The sequence below is a fragment of the Kogia breviceps genome, chromosome 15 (assembly GCF_026419965.1).
Source record: "Kogia breviceps isolate mKogBre1 chromosome 15, mKogBre1 haplotype 1, whole genome shotgun sequence".
NCBI lineage: Eukaryota > Metazoa > Chordata > Mammalia > Artiodactyla > Physeteridae > Kogia > Kogia breviceps.
The window spans coordinates 51,270,352-51,286,929 of NC_081324.1; the positions used below are offsets into that span (position 1 = coordinate 51,270,352).

The 16,578-nt window shown below is 36.8% G+C and overlaps 2 protein-coding genes and 1 long non-coding RNA gene across 6 annotated transcripts in view; 1 reads left to right on the forward strand and 2 right to left on the reverse strand.

Annotated features, from left to right (window-relative positions):
• Nucleotides 1-16,578, forward strand: part of LOC131742711 (uncharacterized) — a 587,718-nt gene that overhangs the window by 149,969 nt on the left and 421,171 nt on the right. The gene's annotated exons all lie outside the window — the stretch shown is intronic.
• Nucleotides 1-16,578, reverse strand: part of RBBP8 (RB binding protein 8, endonuclease) — an 85,951-nt gene that overhangs the window by 47,908 nt on the left and 21,465 nt on the right. For all 4 annotated transcript variants that reach the window (XM_059039629.2, XM_067015230.1, XM_059039628.2 and 1 more), the window contains one exon: nucleotides 4,742-4,854. In XM_059039629.2, the coding sequence (XP_058895612.1) occupies nucleotides 4,742-4,854 (113 nt within the window). The remainder of the gene's footprint in view (nucleotides 1-4,741; nucleotides 4,855-16,578) is intronic.
• LOC131742137 (mitochondrial import receptor subunit TOM22 homolog) lies at nucleotides 11,448-12,556 on the reverse strand. Its single transcript, XM_059039633.2, has one exon. It carries the CDS (start codon nucleotides 12,521-12,523, stop codon nucleotides 12,101-12,103), a length of 423 nt encoding a protein of 140 aa, XP_058895616.1. The 5' UTR covers nucleotides 12,524-12,556; the 3' UTR covers nucleotides 11,448-12,100.

Here is a 16,578-nt window from a genome sequence, read left to right on the forward strand (position 1 = left end):
GAGACTGTCATACAGAGTGAAGTAAGTCAGAAAGAGAAAAATAAATACTGTATGCTAACATATATATGGAATCTAAAAAAAAAAAAGGTTCTGAAGAACCTAGGGGCAGGACAGGAATAAAGATGCAGATGTAGAGAATGGACTTGAGGACATGAGGAGGGGGAAAGTTAAGCTGGGACGAAGTGAGAGAGTGGCATGGACTTATATATACTACCAAATGTAAAACAGACAGCTAGTGGTAAGCAGCCGCATAGCACAGGGAGATCAGCTCGGTGCTCTGTGACCGCCTAGAGGGGTGGGATAGGGAGGGTGGGAGGGAGAAGCGAGAGGGAGGAGATATGGTGATATATGTATACATATAGCTGATTCACTTTGTTATAAAGCAGAAACTAACACACCATTGTAAAGCAATTATACTCCAATAAAGATGTTAAAAAAAAACCTTATTTGTCACCATTGTAGGTAACTATTATACAAGATATTACTCTGAAAACTGGCAATTAAAGGGAAAAAATGAAGATGTATCATGCCTTTCTAGTAGGAACTACATCCCAAGGTAACCAATAGCCCCAAACTGATGAGGGAGAATTCTTGTTTATAGAAGAATGCCAGCTGATAAAGAATAAGAATAACAGAAATGGAAAATTATCATTTTGTAGTCTGTAATTAAATAATTGATTCAGGCCAGAATCACAAATAGATATTAAAACCATTAAAGAAAGACTGAGGGAGAATTGTATTTTTGCAAGATTTCAAAGTATCACACATCCATCCTCCCAATTTAGACTACTCGGTGGTACTCGGGGGAAAATATAACTCTATAATGGAGAAATCTGGCCACCAATCCCAAAGAGTGGAATAACTTGACAATATCTATATCCTAATATGATACAATATAAAGTAGACAATTTTACCTATAAAGTACTGCTGTCAAAAAAGTTTAATCTGGACCTAATCAAGCCTTCAGATACAATTTCTATTTTATAGGAAATAAAGAAACAAGATAAAGAAAATGATGAGAAAAGTCCAGAAGGTGGCATAATTTTAGGAAAACAGCCCTATTTCTTCAAGAAGACAATGTAATAAAAGAAAAAAATAGGAAGGGAGCTTATTCCAGATTAAAACACAAATGCAATGTGTGGTCTGTGATTGGCAGGTTTGAACAAAACTAACTTAAGAGGGACGGCTGTAGAAATATGAATATGGACTGGCTCTTAAAGAATATTAGAGAAAATTATGGGTAATCTTTGGTAGGCAAGGTAGTGGTATTGTGGTTAGGTATAAATTACCCAAGTATTTAGGGGAAAAATCTCCTGATGTATGTAATTGACATTAAAATATTTCAGTTTGAAAAGAAATGAAGAAAATACAGCAAAATACGAACAACTGTTAAATCTATGTGATAGGTGTATGAGGGTTCCTTACTATTCTCCTTACTTTTCTATATTTTTAAGAAATTTCATTAAAAAAAAAAAGACTACACAGATTTGAAAAAGAACCAAACAGAATTTTTAAAAATGAAAAATTTGGTTACTGAAATAAAATAACTCAGTGTAACAGAGCTGAAGAACTTAGTATAATAAACAAGAAAGCTGAAGAAACTACCCAGAATGCAGCAGAGTGAAATGAGGGGACGAAAAATAGGAAAGAGATGATAAGAGACCAACGGATCGAATGAAAAGGTCTCATTATAACCCCCAAATAAGGAGAATGGAGAAGACACAATATTTGAAGAGCTAGTAGCCGACAGTTTTACAGATATGATTAAAGAAGTGATTCAACAGATTTTGTAATGTATACAAAACAGACTTTTTTCTTAAAAACCTACTTGAAATTGCACTAAAACTACAGAATGCCAAAAACTAAGGAAAAAAATCTTAATAGTAGCCAGAGAAAAATAACTTTTATCCTGTAAAATAGCCTTATAAAAATAATGGTAAAATAAAAACATTGAGGTGGCGCAGTGGTTGAGAGTCCGCCTGCTGATGCAGGGGACATGGGTTCATGCCCCAGTCCAGGAAGATCCCACATGCTGCGGAGCAGATGGGCCCATGAGCCATGGGTGCTGAGCCTGCGTGTCTGGAGCCTGTGCTCCGCAACGGGAGAGGCCACAGCAGTGAGAGGCCCGTGTACCGCAAAAAAACAAAAACAAAAACATTGAGGATAAAAACTGAGGGTTTAGAACCAACGAATATCCTCTAAAGGAACTTTTAAAGAATGAATCTCAGGACTTCCCTGATGGTCCAGTGGTTATGACTCTGCACTTCCACTGCAGGGGGCACAGGCTTGATCCTTACTTGGGGGAACTAAGACTCCGTATGCAGTGTGGCATGGCCAAAAAAAAAGATCAGAAAGGGTAATAATACCAGAAGAAAAGTGAGATGTAAAAAGCAATAATAAGCAAAGAAACTGCTGCACATGTAGGTAAGTCTTTTAAAAACTGTCTGAATCAGGTAATTTTTAAAGAAGTTTCTAACTTGCAGGGCTGAAAAAAATATATAGGCCATAAACAGTATGTAAATGGAGAAGGAGATGATCAGAGTAAAGTGTTTTAAAGTCTTTGTATTATTCAGAAGAGGGTAAGATACTATCTTTATATTTTAGGAAAGCATGGTAAAATTGCAAGGTTGATCAAAAAAATAGAAATAAAGAGTTTAAAAACAAAGTAAAGGATAAAATAAAAATGAAATAACAGGGCTTCCCTGGTGGTGCAGTGGTTGAGAGTCCGCCTGCCAATGCAGGGGATGCGGGTTCGTGTCTCGGTCCGGGAAGATCCCACATGCCACGGAGTGGCTAGGCCTGTGAGCCATGGCTGCTGAGCCTGCACGTCCAGGGCCTGTGCTACGCAACGGGAGAGGCCACAACAGTGAGAGGCCCGCATACCGCAAAAAAAAAAAAAAAAAAAAAAAAAAAAAAGAAATAACAAGATAAATATCCTCAAAATGCAATAACTGGAAAAAGAACGAACAAAAAGAGAGGCAGGCCTGGGGAAAAAAAGTAGCAACAATATAGAAACACCAAGAATTCATAAACATGAAGCCCTTAGTATTTTTATTCATAAAATAACTTTGGGATTTGACCGCAATGATTTTCCTGTTGCTCATTTTAATGTAAAATTAGTTTTCCTGAACTTATCAGTAATCACATTGAGGGTATTATTAGGGGTATCATTCTAAGACTATTGTGCTATAATATGAGATTAAAAAATGAGTAGTTAGGGGATATTTTAATTCTATCATCCCTGTGTCCTTGAGAACCATGATTCTCAGTATGGAAGAAAGGGGATACAGATGTTATTAGAAGAGGTTAGCAAAAGCTCTATAGTCTTGAATTTGAATTTTCAACATGAACTCATGAAGTATTTTATCTATCTGAAAATTAGACAAAGGATATTCAAACCATTCACCCAAGAAGAAATGCAAACTGAAGATCACGTAAAAAGATACTTGACCTGAATAGTAATAAAGAGAATGCTAATATTAAAAAGGTATATCATTCTTTACCCACTGAACTGGATATTGTCAATTAATACATTTTTGCACAAAATTGAAGAGAATGTAGGGAAACTGAAATTCTCAAACACTCAAACGAAAAATTGACTTTTTCATCAATATGAAAATGGGTAAATAAATGGCATCTACAAATGCAGCCATTAAAAAGAATGCTGTCTTATTCCTTAATACCTAGGGTTTTTGCTTGTTGAGTTTTGGGCTATTTTTTCAGACAGTTTAAAGTTGCTAGAAATCTGACTATTTGACATGTAGACATTACTGCAGATTATTTCAAACACTAATGGTAATATAATTGTGGATCTCAATTATGTCTATTGAAATGTAATAGTTTTCTACTCACTGATCATCTTATATTCCTAAATAAACTCATGCATGCATTCATTCATACACACCACAGAATCTATGGGACTACATACATAAACAAACATATAAACATGTGAAGACTTCTAATATATAGTCCAAAATAAAATAACATATGTCAGAACAAGAAGTATGATATGATCCCACTAAAAATTTAAAAGAGAAGATAGAGGAGGGGGTAAAATGAGAGAAGGAGACAAACAGAAAGATAGGTAAATCTGGCCCTGTAAAGATATTTATTATATTCTTAATAGTAGTTACCTCTGGGAGCAGAATAAAACTATGTTCCTTCTATCTCTTTTTAAAACAACCAGCATACATTCATATATCCTTGCTTGAGTAACCAGAGGACAGCAATATAATTAACAGAAAAAAAAAAGTCAAAATACCAAATTAGTTTGGAAAAGAAGATAAATGTAAAATCCTACATAAAATGGTAAATAGACTAAACTAAAAATGGTATACTTGTAATAGTGTGTCCAAAAAAATTGTGAAATTAAAAAAAAATACACCTTTGTAGAACACTAAATTGTCTGCTTTACGTTTAAATTTACTAAATATAAATAGTTGAATTAATATGAAATAAAACCAAAGAAGCACATACAGATATAACCAAAGAAAATTTGCCTCTTGTCTTACAGCTGGTGAGACTTTAAGGCCAACAAGGACAGTATTTGCACAACCTTTCTGTACCCTATTTCTTACTAAAATAAGCATGAGATTAAATCTACAAAAAGGGAAAAAACAACATTTGAACTTTTGCCTAAATAAAGAAAAACATATGTAAACAATCCACCTTATTGTAACCAATTTTTTAACAATAGCATACTATGCTTTACATACTTAATAAACGAAGAAAGGAAACTCACTAAGCTCTGTGATAAGTTTAAGATTCTGCTGTCGAATATTTTCAAATTCTTGTTGTTTCTTCCGCATATGTTCTTCAGTTACTGCACAGCGATCACATAATCCTGCTCTTAATCTACAAAACAAAAACAAAACAAAAAGAGTAGAACTTAAATGTTCTCATCAAAAAATAAACAAATAGAAAAATATGTGAGGTGATAGATATGTTAATTAACCAGATGGTGGGAATTCTTTCACAATATATATATTTATCAAATCACCATGATAAATACTTTTTTAAAAAAATAATTGTCAATTATACCTCAATAAAACTGAAATTAAATTTTTTTCAACTACTATAAGATACTTCTTCATATTTGAATTTCAAGATTTTTATATTTTATGAAGAACTAAAGAATTTACTTGGAAAATACAGAGAAAATTAACTAGTTATTATACCTTTAACATATTCCCAAATAGGCTGAAATCATGCTACATCATTTTCTACAGACTGCAATTCTGTAAAAATTTGCCAATTTTAAACTCTATTCAAGGGAACTTATTTATTGAAGCTCCCTTGTTTTAATTTATTAGAGCCAAAATATGAACCCAGTTTCGTACCAATGGACAGAATTTTATCTTAAGCAAGCTTGCATCTGCTTAGCATAGCATATAACACATAACGAGTGTTCAACAACCAACTTTTTTTTTTTTTTTTTTTTTTTTTTGCTGTACGCGGGCCTCTCCCTGCTGCGGCCTCTCCCGTTGTGGAGCACAGGCTCCGGACGCGCAGGCTCAGCGGCCATGGCTCACGGGCCCAGCCGCTCCGCGGCATGTGGGATCTTCCCGGACCGGGGCACGAACCCGTGTGCCCCGCATCGGCAGGCAGACTCTCAACCACTGCGCCACTAGGGAAGCCCAACAACCAAGTTTTAGTTGAATGAATACTAAAGGTCAAAGAATACAAAGTTTAAAAAAAAAGTAATGCTCTTCTCAGCATTAAAAAAAGACTCCAGTGTTAGTAGAAATTCACAGTGTGCTACTATGTTAAAAAAAAAGAAAAAAGATTACAAAATAGCTTTTACTAATTATTTGTGAGTGCTGAAGGGAAAAGGGAAATACATATATTACACAGGAGGGGTGGGTGATGGAGAGAAACCTGTATTTCAGAATGTTAATACAGTTATCTTGTAGGTACCAGTAATACAGAAGATTTTCTTTTTAGTTTTTTGCTATATTTTTCAAAATTTCTCTAATTTCATTATTTATATAACCAGGAAAAAATATGGTTGAAAAAAAAATGACACATATCCCACATTAGGAATTTAGAAAATATAAAATCTAAGATAATCATTTTAACTCAATGACCTAAGTCAATAAGATACTAAGTACATATGGAAGTCATAGCATGGTAGCACATGCCATAAATTTTAAAATAAGGAGACAAAACATGAGAACTATACAACTAAAACAAACAAACAAAAAGAAACTAGAGATTTTTATATAAAAGTAAAACTCATTTCAACAGTGTTGATATGGATATAAAAAATAAAGATTAGAGATCATAGGTTGCATTAATAGGACTAAAATTTCTAGAATGAAGGAATAAAGAATTGGGCAACATGGTTTAATTGGAGTACATTCCAGAACAGGAATTAGGCCAATCAAGATCTAAGTAAAGATGACAAAGAGAACATCTGCATCTACTGTTGCTTCCTCCCCAAATCCCACAAAACTACAGTAAAGATCTGTGTATATTTTTAAAGACACAAGACTATGAGAACTGGGAGAATGGGAAAGAAAAACAAAATGAATTAAAAAGCAAGGAGCTGGCGGACAAATAGAAACTGACCTGAGAACGCTGAATCGCAGGCTAACAATGGGAGAAGTCTAGAACTCTTGTCCAAAATGGTAGCCACAAGCCACATGTGGTTATTTCAATTTAAATAAATTAAATTAAAATAAGAGAGAAGATAAAAAACTAGAAGATTATCCTGGAAGGTCCATCATATCAATAATAGGAGTTATAGAAAGAGCAAGGTGAGGGCAGGTACAGAAAAACAGAAACAGAGGAACAAAAAAGACTTGAGACATATAGAAAGCCAAACGACTAGCATAAATCCAACCATATCAATAACATTAATCATGAATTGATTAAACACTCCAATCAAAAGGCAGAAACTGTCAGACAGGACAAAAAAAATAATATCTAACTATATGCTATCTACAATAGACACACTGCTGTCTACAACAGACACTTTAGATCTGAAGATACAAATAGGCAGAAAGCAAAAGGATGGAAAAAGAAATACCATGCAACCAAAGGAGAGCTGGTTATTAATTAGTATCAAACAAAAGAAACTTTAAGGTAAAAGTGTTACTAGAGACAGTGAATTCTATAACAAAAGGGTCAATTTATTAGAGATATAACAATTAACATTTAACATGAAAGCCCCCAAATATGCAGAGCATAAATTCAACACGAAAGCCCCCAAATACGCAGAGCAAAAACTGACAGAATTGAAGAAAGAAATATATAAATTCGTCAATAACAGTTATAGACTTCCACTCTCAATAGTGGATAGAACAAGACAGACAGAAAATCAGCATAGATATAGCAGACTTGAACACACTACCACCTAAACCTACCTGACATCTACAGAACACTCCAGCCAATGACTGCAGAACACACATTCTTCTCAAGCACACTTGGAACATTCTCTAGGACAAACCATTTTCTAGGTCACAAAACAAGTCTCAATAAGTTTAAAAGCACTGAAATCAGACAAAGTATGTTCTCACCACAATGGAATTAAATTAGAAATCAAAAAAGAAGGAAAATCTGGAAAATTCACAAATATATGAATCTTAAAAACAATGTACCCCCAAATAAGCAATGAGTTAAAGAAGAAATCACAAGGGAAATTATAATAATAGGGCTGTAGCTGAGTGCCCCAGTCTAAAATCCTACCCAGGTCAAAGGATAGCTCCTCATTTTCTTATTGAAAAGTAAAGCTCCCATAACATATACAGAGTCCTCAGTTGACTTTCCTATTCATAGGAAAACTCCTGGGGGAGGGAGAATTGGGAATGGCTGGGATAAAACAGATAGACAATTAAAAGCAGACTACATCATACCAAGTAATGCAGAAAATTCACTGCAGTCATACACTACTAAATACAGACAACCAAAGATCACTAGTGTATGAAGCAAACTAGTAACATAAAAGGGCTAGTATCCCTGGAAAAATGAGAAGTGATGTTGACATAAAACAAGAAAAGGGTACACATACACACAAGTACATATAAAAGATCAACAAACAATAAAAAGTTCTTGGATACTAAACATGTGATTACCAAAATAGCTTCAATAATAGGGTTGGAGAGTAAAATAGAAGAAATCTCCCAGAACATGGAAAAAGACAAGTAAAAACAAGACAAAAGATTGTAAAGGATCAGTTTATGACTAAGAAGTGCTCCAGAAAGAGAGAACCTACAAAAATGGAGAGAGGAAATAATAGATAAAAATAGTATCTTAAGAGATACTAGTCTTCAGGTTAACAGGATGACTGGACAGCACAATGAAGGAAACACACACACACACACACACACACACACACACACACACACACACACTCCATTATGAAATTCAGAATTAGGATAAAAAGATCTTACATTCCAGAAAGGGAAAACAATCTATTACCTATAAAGGAATGAACATTAGAATGATAGCTTTGGATGCTCACAGACAATGAGAAAATGTCTTCAAAGTTTTGAGGGAAAACTATTTTCAACCTAGAATATTATATCCAGTCAATATACCATCTAAATGCAATAGTAAAATAAAAACATTTTCTCAGATATGCAAGATTCTTTGAAAATTTACTTCCTGTGCATTTTTAAGCAGTTACTTGTGGGTGAGCTATAAGAAAAAAAAAAAAAAGGAAAAACAGGCCCACATTTTCCAACCATGTATACTAGTATATCTTCAAGGTCTAAAATAGTGCCTGGCACAAGACAGGAGCTCCATAAATATTTGTTGATTAATATGAGTTGAAAGAAATAATGGAATTAATGTAGGGATCCAGTGAGAGAAATTCCAGAATTGCTGTTGTAGGATAGCCTAGAAAGTAAATGGTCCAAATTAGTACAGAAAGTTTTTCAGCCCAAGAAGTATGTCTTCAAGAAAAAGAACAGGGCTTCCCTGGTGGCGCAGTGGTTGAGAGTCCGCCTGCCGATGCAGGGGACGCGGGTTCGTGCCCTGGTCCGGGAGGATCCCACGTGCCGCGGAGCGGCTGGGCCCGTGAGCCATGGCGGCTGGGCCTGCGCGTCCGGAGCCTGTGCTCCGCAACGGGAGAGGCCACAGCAGTGAGAGGCCCGCATACCGCAAAAAAAAAAAAAAAAAAAAAAAAAAAGAACAAAAAGATTATAATCAAATAGAATAACAGGCATTAAATAATATTAATGACACAATTAGGAAAACATTTCTAATCTCAGTAAGAAAAAAGGTAGTTAGAAATTCTAAAAAAAAAAAAAGTAAACTTATACAAGTACGTTTTTATCATAATACAGTTATAGGGTGACTTGAGCAACTGATTTGGGACAGTGTAGAAAAGAATCTATTTGACCTGGACATTAGAAACACTCTCCTTGAGTGGCACAGGGGTCATGACAATGGATCTATAGAGAAGGAAATGAATCCTGGCTCAGCAGTGAATAGTCAATAAATAAACATTGTTCATTATTTTCCAACTCCTACAATCAACTTGTAAACAAAATACAAGGGATTGAAATCTGGTAACAGAAAAGAACGTAGCAACTATCAACTTTGTCAATACTTATAGGTTATTGGTTCAGCTAACACAAGGCAGAAGGTAGGAAGAGAGGAAGAGTGATGCAGGTAAGGGTGAAAGCATCAGTATCCTCCTGTGATACAGAGGTGAGTTCAGGGAGACTGTTCAGACATCTCTCTCTAAAATATCTTTATGTAAATATGTATATCTGCATAAATGTATGTATTAAGGCCCCAAAATAAAACAGCACTAAAATAACTTCAAAAATAGGTGAGGGGGCTTCCCTGGTGGCGCAGTGGTTGCGAGTCCGCCTGCCGATGCGGGGGACGCGGGTTTGTGCCCCAGTCCGGGAGGATCCCACGTGCCGCGGAGCGGCTGGGCCCGTGAGCCATGGCCGCGGGGCCTGCGCGTCCGGAGCCTGTGCTCCGCAGCGGGAGAGGCCACGACAGTGAGAGGCCCCCGTACAGCAAAAAACAAAAAACAAAAAACAAACAAACAAAAAAAATAGGTGAGGGAGGGAAAAATTATTCCTCTTCATAGCAAGAAGTAAACAACTATTGTCTCAAATTAATAAATCAAGCGTTGAAGTGAAAATACATCATTTAGAACTTTGGAGAACTAAAAACTGGGACAGGCATGGGTGGGAAAGTGTGGAACAGGAAACTATTGGTTGATAGTAACTATACAACTTTATAACGTACATGTATTACCTGAATAAAAATTATAAAAGGAAAAACATAAAATCAGCTAAATAATACGTTATACTCCTTTTTGTCATAGCATTTTAATTTAATAGAAATATATTCTAGTAAACTTTACATAAAATTTTTTTGAGAATTAAGGTACTAAGGACATACACCTTCTTATCTTTCTGCCATAACACTTAATGTTTTCAGACTTTCAAGCATTTCCAAAGCTAATAGTAAAGTCTATTTATGCCTTTAAAACTCCAAAGGAAATAAGAATAAAGTGCTCTCTAAACTATTCCAAGACCAAGACATTGTTAAACTGTTATAAGAAGAAACTCAATTTTAACTATTGGTTTAAAATACTTCACATTTCACTTTTATATTTCTCTTTTAAGATCTATTCAAATTAATAGCTTGAGATTCATTCAATAAACATTCAAATAGTTGACCTGATTGTGGTAAATAATTTATACACAGAACTACTAAGCTAGAGAGGCCAAAAAGAGCACTGACAATGAAAGGTCACTGAAAAACACTGAAGAAGTTAAATGGCATCAATCAATCCTAATTAAGTATTCAAATGTCAGCCTACCACTTTGTCATTGAAAACTGAACACCTTATTGTTTCCAAGAAATCAACTCTGATATATTAAAATGTCATAAGGTATCATGGAAGACAACCTCTTGAAACCCTTAGTTTCCAAGTTTAAAAATGCCTCTGGTATAAACAGTTATAAAATGAAACAATAGTCCCTAACTTGTTTATTACATCTAGTTTTCTCCAGTTAACTGCCACTCTTTTTTTTTTTTTTTTTTTTGTGGTACGCAGGCCTCTTTCACTGTTGTGGCCTCTCCCGTTGCGGAGCACAGGGTCCGCACACACAGGCTCAGTGGCCGTGGCTCACGGGCCCAGCCACCCCCGCGGCATGTGGGATCTTCCCAGACCGGGGCACGAACCCGCATCCCCTGCATTGGCAGGCGGATTCTCAACCACTGCGCCACCAGGGAAGCCCAACTGCCACTCTTTTTTTTTTTTTTGCTGTACGCGGGCCTCTCACTGTTGTGGCCTCTCCTGTTGTGGAGCACAGGCTCCGGACCCGCAGGATCAGCAGCCAAGGCTCATGGACCTAGCTGTTCCGCAGCATGTGGGATCTTCCTGGACTGGGGCATGAACCCATGTCCCCTGCATCGGCAGACGGACTCTCAACCACTGCGCCACCAGGGAAGCCCTAACTGCCACTCTTTTTTTTTTTTTTTTTTTTTCTGGTTGGAATCATTTTTTAATATTTAAATAGAAAAAGTGAGCACTGACTTTTTTTTCCTCTTTTAGACACACGCACGTCTAACAGCCAAAATATGCAGAGGAAATAAGCTCCTGCTCTGTCCTCCACAGTCCCCATCTTGTGGTTGAAGCTGTTGCCAGCCCTCCCTCCATCCTTTCCAACATACACAGAAATTCAGTTTTATCTCGTGTGCACGTCCCTCCCCAATATCCCCATTCTTAAAAACCGAACAGTCGTTAATGGTCAGGGGCACATCCTTCCCGATGGCATCAGTTCCTACCCCACGATGGGATAGTGAGGAGATCTTCCATCAGAAGTAACTTAGTGAAAGGAGTGGGATGGCCGGAGGTGGAGTAACCGTCTGCATTGCTGCACTCTCGTATCAGAGTGAGGACAGAAGAAATAAGTCAGGAGAGCACGGAGGGCACAGCTGCAAGTGAGGAGTCTCTCCATGAGACAATGTGGGGAGAATTCTCCCCACCAAGTTTAGACAGATCAATGTGCCAGAGTTAAAAATAAAAAATAAAAAATAAAAAAAATCCAATAATCAGCAGTTCAAACACTATTGAATTTTCAAACTTCTCCCACCAAGACAGGCCAAACATAGCAGTAACAATCTAGATCTTTCCAGGAAGTGAAGGTAGAGCCCCGGGCATTCCTCCTGACAGCCCTGTATTAGGCCCTAGAAGTATCTGCCGCTGCTGCAGTTGCTGCTGCTGCTCCACCTGCAACTTCTCAGTCTCAAAGACGACCGGAAGGACCAGGATCATGAAAGAGGTGGTGCCAATCCACAAGGCTGCCCTGGAAAACCTGTACATTTTTTGAGCCACGAAGAGGGAGAGCTCAAAAGTGGCTCCAGCTGCGGACCGGACTCTCTCCGGGAACATCTCCGTCAGACCCCACAGTCTCTCCGACAGAGTCTCATCTAACTCCTCGTCGTCTTCCTCCTCCAGCTCCTCCTCAGGTTTCTCAGCATCGCCTTTCGGAAGCAATTCGTCCGGGGACAGCGGCGCCCCAGGGCCGGCAGCGGCGGCAGCCATGGCTGTGGTAACACCGCTGCCACTCTTGATAATACCTGTGAAAAAGGGTCAACTCTTGATTGTTCACTGATCCTAACTTAAATTTAAATGAATGTGAGAAAACAGGCTAGCTCTTATTCCATCAGCAGGATTCCACTCTTTTCTTCTTGCCTATCTTCAACTCCTGCTGTCAGAGAAAGAAAAAACAGCCTCAATTTCACAGGAGAATGCAATTTCAGTAGCTATAAGCAGGTAAACGGGAAAGAAGAGTAATTCTACTTTTAAGGGCTGAAAGTATCATGCATTCTGAGTTATATTCCAGTTTGTTCAGAGATGAAGAAAGAAAAGATTTCAGTTTGCAATTAAAACTTACCAGATAAACAAGTATGCTCAACTGTTTGCTATACCCTAAAAAGATTTCCTCAAACTTATTCATTTTCATTCAAAAGGGTTTTACTAAACACCTACAGTGAGTACTGTAAGTGCTAAAATACAACAGTGGCCAAGATAAAGTCACTTCTTTAAAAGAGTTTACAGTGTACTAAAAAAAGAAAGACAATAAAAAGTAATTACAATAAAGTATGATTCACAACATTAAAGTGGAAATACAAGGTACTATGAAACCACACAGCACAACTAAGTTGAGTCTAGGAAGTCCGAGAAGGTCTCCTGAAGAATACATTTAAATTCAAATCCATAAGTAAGAAGAGTTAGCATGACAAAGGAAGACATTTGGTCAGTATTTCAAAAATACAGAACAACAAATCCTCTGATTATGAGTACCAATTTTCCCTTTTAACAACAGTTGAAATATGAGTTTCCTAATGTCAACAAAAATGTTTTTAAAAATATTAAAATCTATCAGACAACTACGGTTTAACTGCTTTGTTCAGATTTTTTTTTTTAATGCCTTCTATCCAGTACAGTGACTGTTCCTTAGATTAAGTGAAATACTTTGGTTTCTTGAGGGAACCTGTAAATGGTTCCTGTAAATAGTAATGTAATAACAGTACTAGTAAAACACAAACAAGCCACATTAAATTAGAACTTTTTATTATCTAATTTATCTTTACTGAATAATTCCTTTCATCTAAACATCTCCTCATATTATGTTTTCATAATATAAGCATAAGAAATAAGAATCACTTCATCTTATGAAGGGTAAACAGCAAATTGCAGAATTACCATTTAGAAATTTTAACAAAATATATGTTGCTTTTAAAAGGTCTCAACAAAACATTAATTTTTATAGATATTTAAAGCTTGCTCTAGGATTATCATTCTTACATATGACAAAATTAAAGTAAAATTTTAAGTAAGGCTGAACTTTACTAAATGTTACCTACTTTGACATTTAAAGGTACGATTTAGTTAGTAGCAATTTAAAAGAAAAATAACCAAAAACAAACAAGCAAAACAACCTTCCAAGAAAACAAGACTAGATAATAGGCAATGTTGAAGACTTAATATTTCAGAGTACTTGTTTTGGTAACTTTATATCAAGCATAAATACATTGAGATAATCAGTTAAGTTGTAATTCATTTAAACGTTTATAAAATTAAGACAACACACAGACAAGGCATCCTCAAACTGTAGAAATTGGGAAGTTTGAGGGGCAAATTTAACCTAATTATCCATTAACTATGTGATCTTGGGAAAGTTTCACAACTCTTTGTCAGCATAGTTTCCTCATTTTAAAAATAGATTTATCATCTACCTCACAGTGTTAAGGTGAAGGTTAAGTGCTGGATGGCTGAGTATAACGTGAGCCCTCAAAACTAGCAGATACTACATTAAAAAAATGATTAGATCTACATCAGTCTTGGTTTCATTAAATGAAGCTTCATAAAATGAGGGTCAAATCTTAAAGTAATCCCAGAAGGAAATTTCAGATTTAAAGAAAGGAAAGAAAAAGCATGTGAATAAAAAAATGAGCTACACTCCTTGTGCCACCCCCAAATTAATACCATGTAATGAATTATAGGCCCACCTACCTAAAAATGTAAAGGTGAACAGAATGAAAGGCAAGAGAACATTTAGGGTAAGAAACAGCACAGAAGTGTGACATCCACCTGAAATTAGTGAAAATAGATGACAAAAAGAAAAGAATCTAGTTTTTAAAAACTGCAGAATAAAAATGATAATTTTAACAATTAAATATATTAACTGAATAAAGGATGGTAATTTAGAAAATACTTCAATGGGAAGGGTAGGGGCACTCATCCACTAACATTTCTTCTCAGAATGAGCCTGGAGAAGAAAAATTCACTTAAGAAGAGAAGCACAAGATGCAAAGAATAAAAGAACAGCCAAAACTTTAAATCATAAAGTGAAGAAATGTTCTGAAGATATTAGAAAGGAGTGTCTTCAAGAGCTAAGATGAAGAACACTATATCTTGGGGATGAAATGGAGAGCGAACTGTATTAAGCCAATTCGTGCAAAACGTAATGAAAACCTTACCTTGTGATTTTTTTTAGTGTACTGAGTCCTAAACAACTTGCTAATGATCAACTAAACATAAACAATGCTGGAAATAAACAAATCAGTCTTTGAGTGTGGCAACCATGAAAACGTATCTCCTATTGGGGGAAGTAAAATCACTGGCTCCAGCTGTTATGCTCTGAAATCCTTCACCCGCCAGACAGGTGAACACACCAAGCATCCCACAGTCAGAAGCCAGCCAATGAATGAGTAGAACAGGGATACTATGGCTCCAGAACTCCCCAGTGGCTTTGTCAAAGCTTTCTTAAAACTGCAGTGCAGGGGCTTCCCTGGTGGTGCAGTGGTGGAGAGTCCGCCTGCTGATGCAGGGTACACGGGTTCGTACCCCAGTCTGGGAAGATCCCACATGCCGCGGAGCGCTGGGCCCGTGAGCCATGGCTGCTGAGCCTGCACGTCTGGAGCCTGTGCCCCGCAACAGGAGAGGCCACAACAGTGAGAGGCCTGCGTACCGCAAAAAAAACAAACAAAAACAAAAACAAAAAACTGCAGTGCAGTCTAAGACCTTCCTTTCTCTCTCTTTTTCAAAAGGGTTAGATGCATGGACATCTCACAGCTCTCTTAGTCTCCTCCAGCTCCTTCTTCATTTACCTTACAGGTATGTTTCCCCCCCCAAATCTCTGGAATATCTAATATCATCTTGATGTTTGCTTTCTTAGAGAACTCAGACTTAAAATTTTCTATACTTGGGAATCAATGAACAGAAAGAAAGTTCCTAATCTCTTGCCATTACTACCATTATTATATGGAAGGAAGAACCTCATCGCTTGTAGAAAGTCGTGGAGCAGTAGAGATGAGAGAAAAAATATGGTGAAGTAAGAGAAGGAAGTGCTTCAATCACTGGAGATTTAAAGGCTGAGAAAAATATGCTCTCCACCCTTCCTGCTCAATCCTGTACTACATATCCAGAGAAAACAGAAGGAAATGCCGCACCACACTGAAGGAAGAGTAATTGATGATTTCCTCTTTGATCCTGGACTAAGGAAGAATGAGATGGACAGATGGCTTTCTAGTTTCCAGATATCTCAGCTAGAGAGAGGGACTAGTCTGGCTGTGTGTAGAGTACAGACTAGAGCACTAGAGGTTGGAATCATATTCACCAAACAGGAGGGATACTGTAAGTCTATTTAAGCTTCCATTATGTATTTTTACTTGCATTATCTCATTTAACGTTCAAAACAGCCCTGTGAAGAAGGTATTTTTAGTGTCACGCCATATGTTCTTGGCTTTTCTCTTACTCTGGTAATTCCTTTCTCAATCTTTTTTGCTGGCTGGGTCCTTATTCTTCATTAAACCTTAATTAGTATGCCCAAGGATTCAGCACTGAGCCCTCTTCTATTCTTTTCCTATACTTTTAAAGATGTCCTTAGGAGATCTTATCCGGTCCCAAGATTTTAAATGCTATTTAAATACAGTTGATGATTTTCAAATTTGTTTCTCTAGCTCTAACCACTCCCGTTAGTTCCAGACTCACATATGCAACTACCTACTCGACATCTACATTTGGAGATAACAGATGCTGTCAGGACCTGCTCGTATCCCTTTGGCATTCCCCTGCTTAAACCCTCCGATGGC

Bases quoted from the DNA above. Each gene is read 5' to 3' on its own strand.
- LOC131742137 (XM_059039633.2), bottom strand. From the start codon at position 12,523: ATGGCTGCCGCCGCTGCCGGCCCTGGGGCGCCGCTGTCCCCGGACGAA.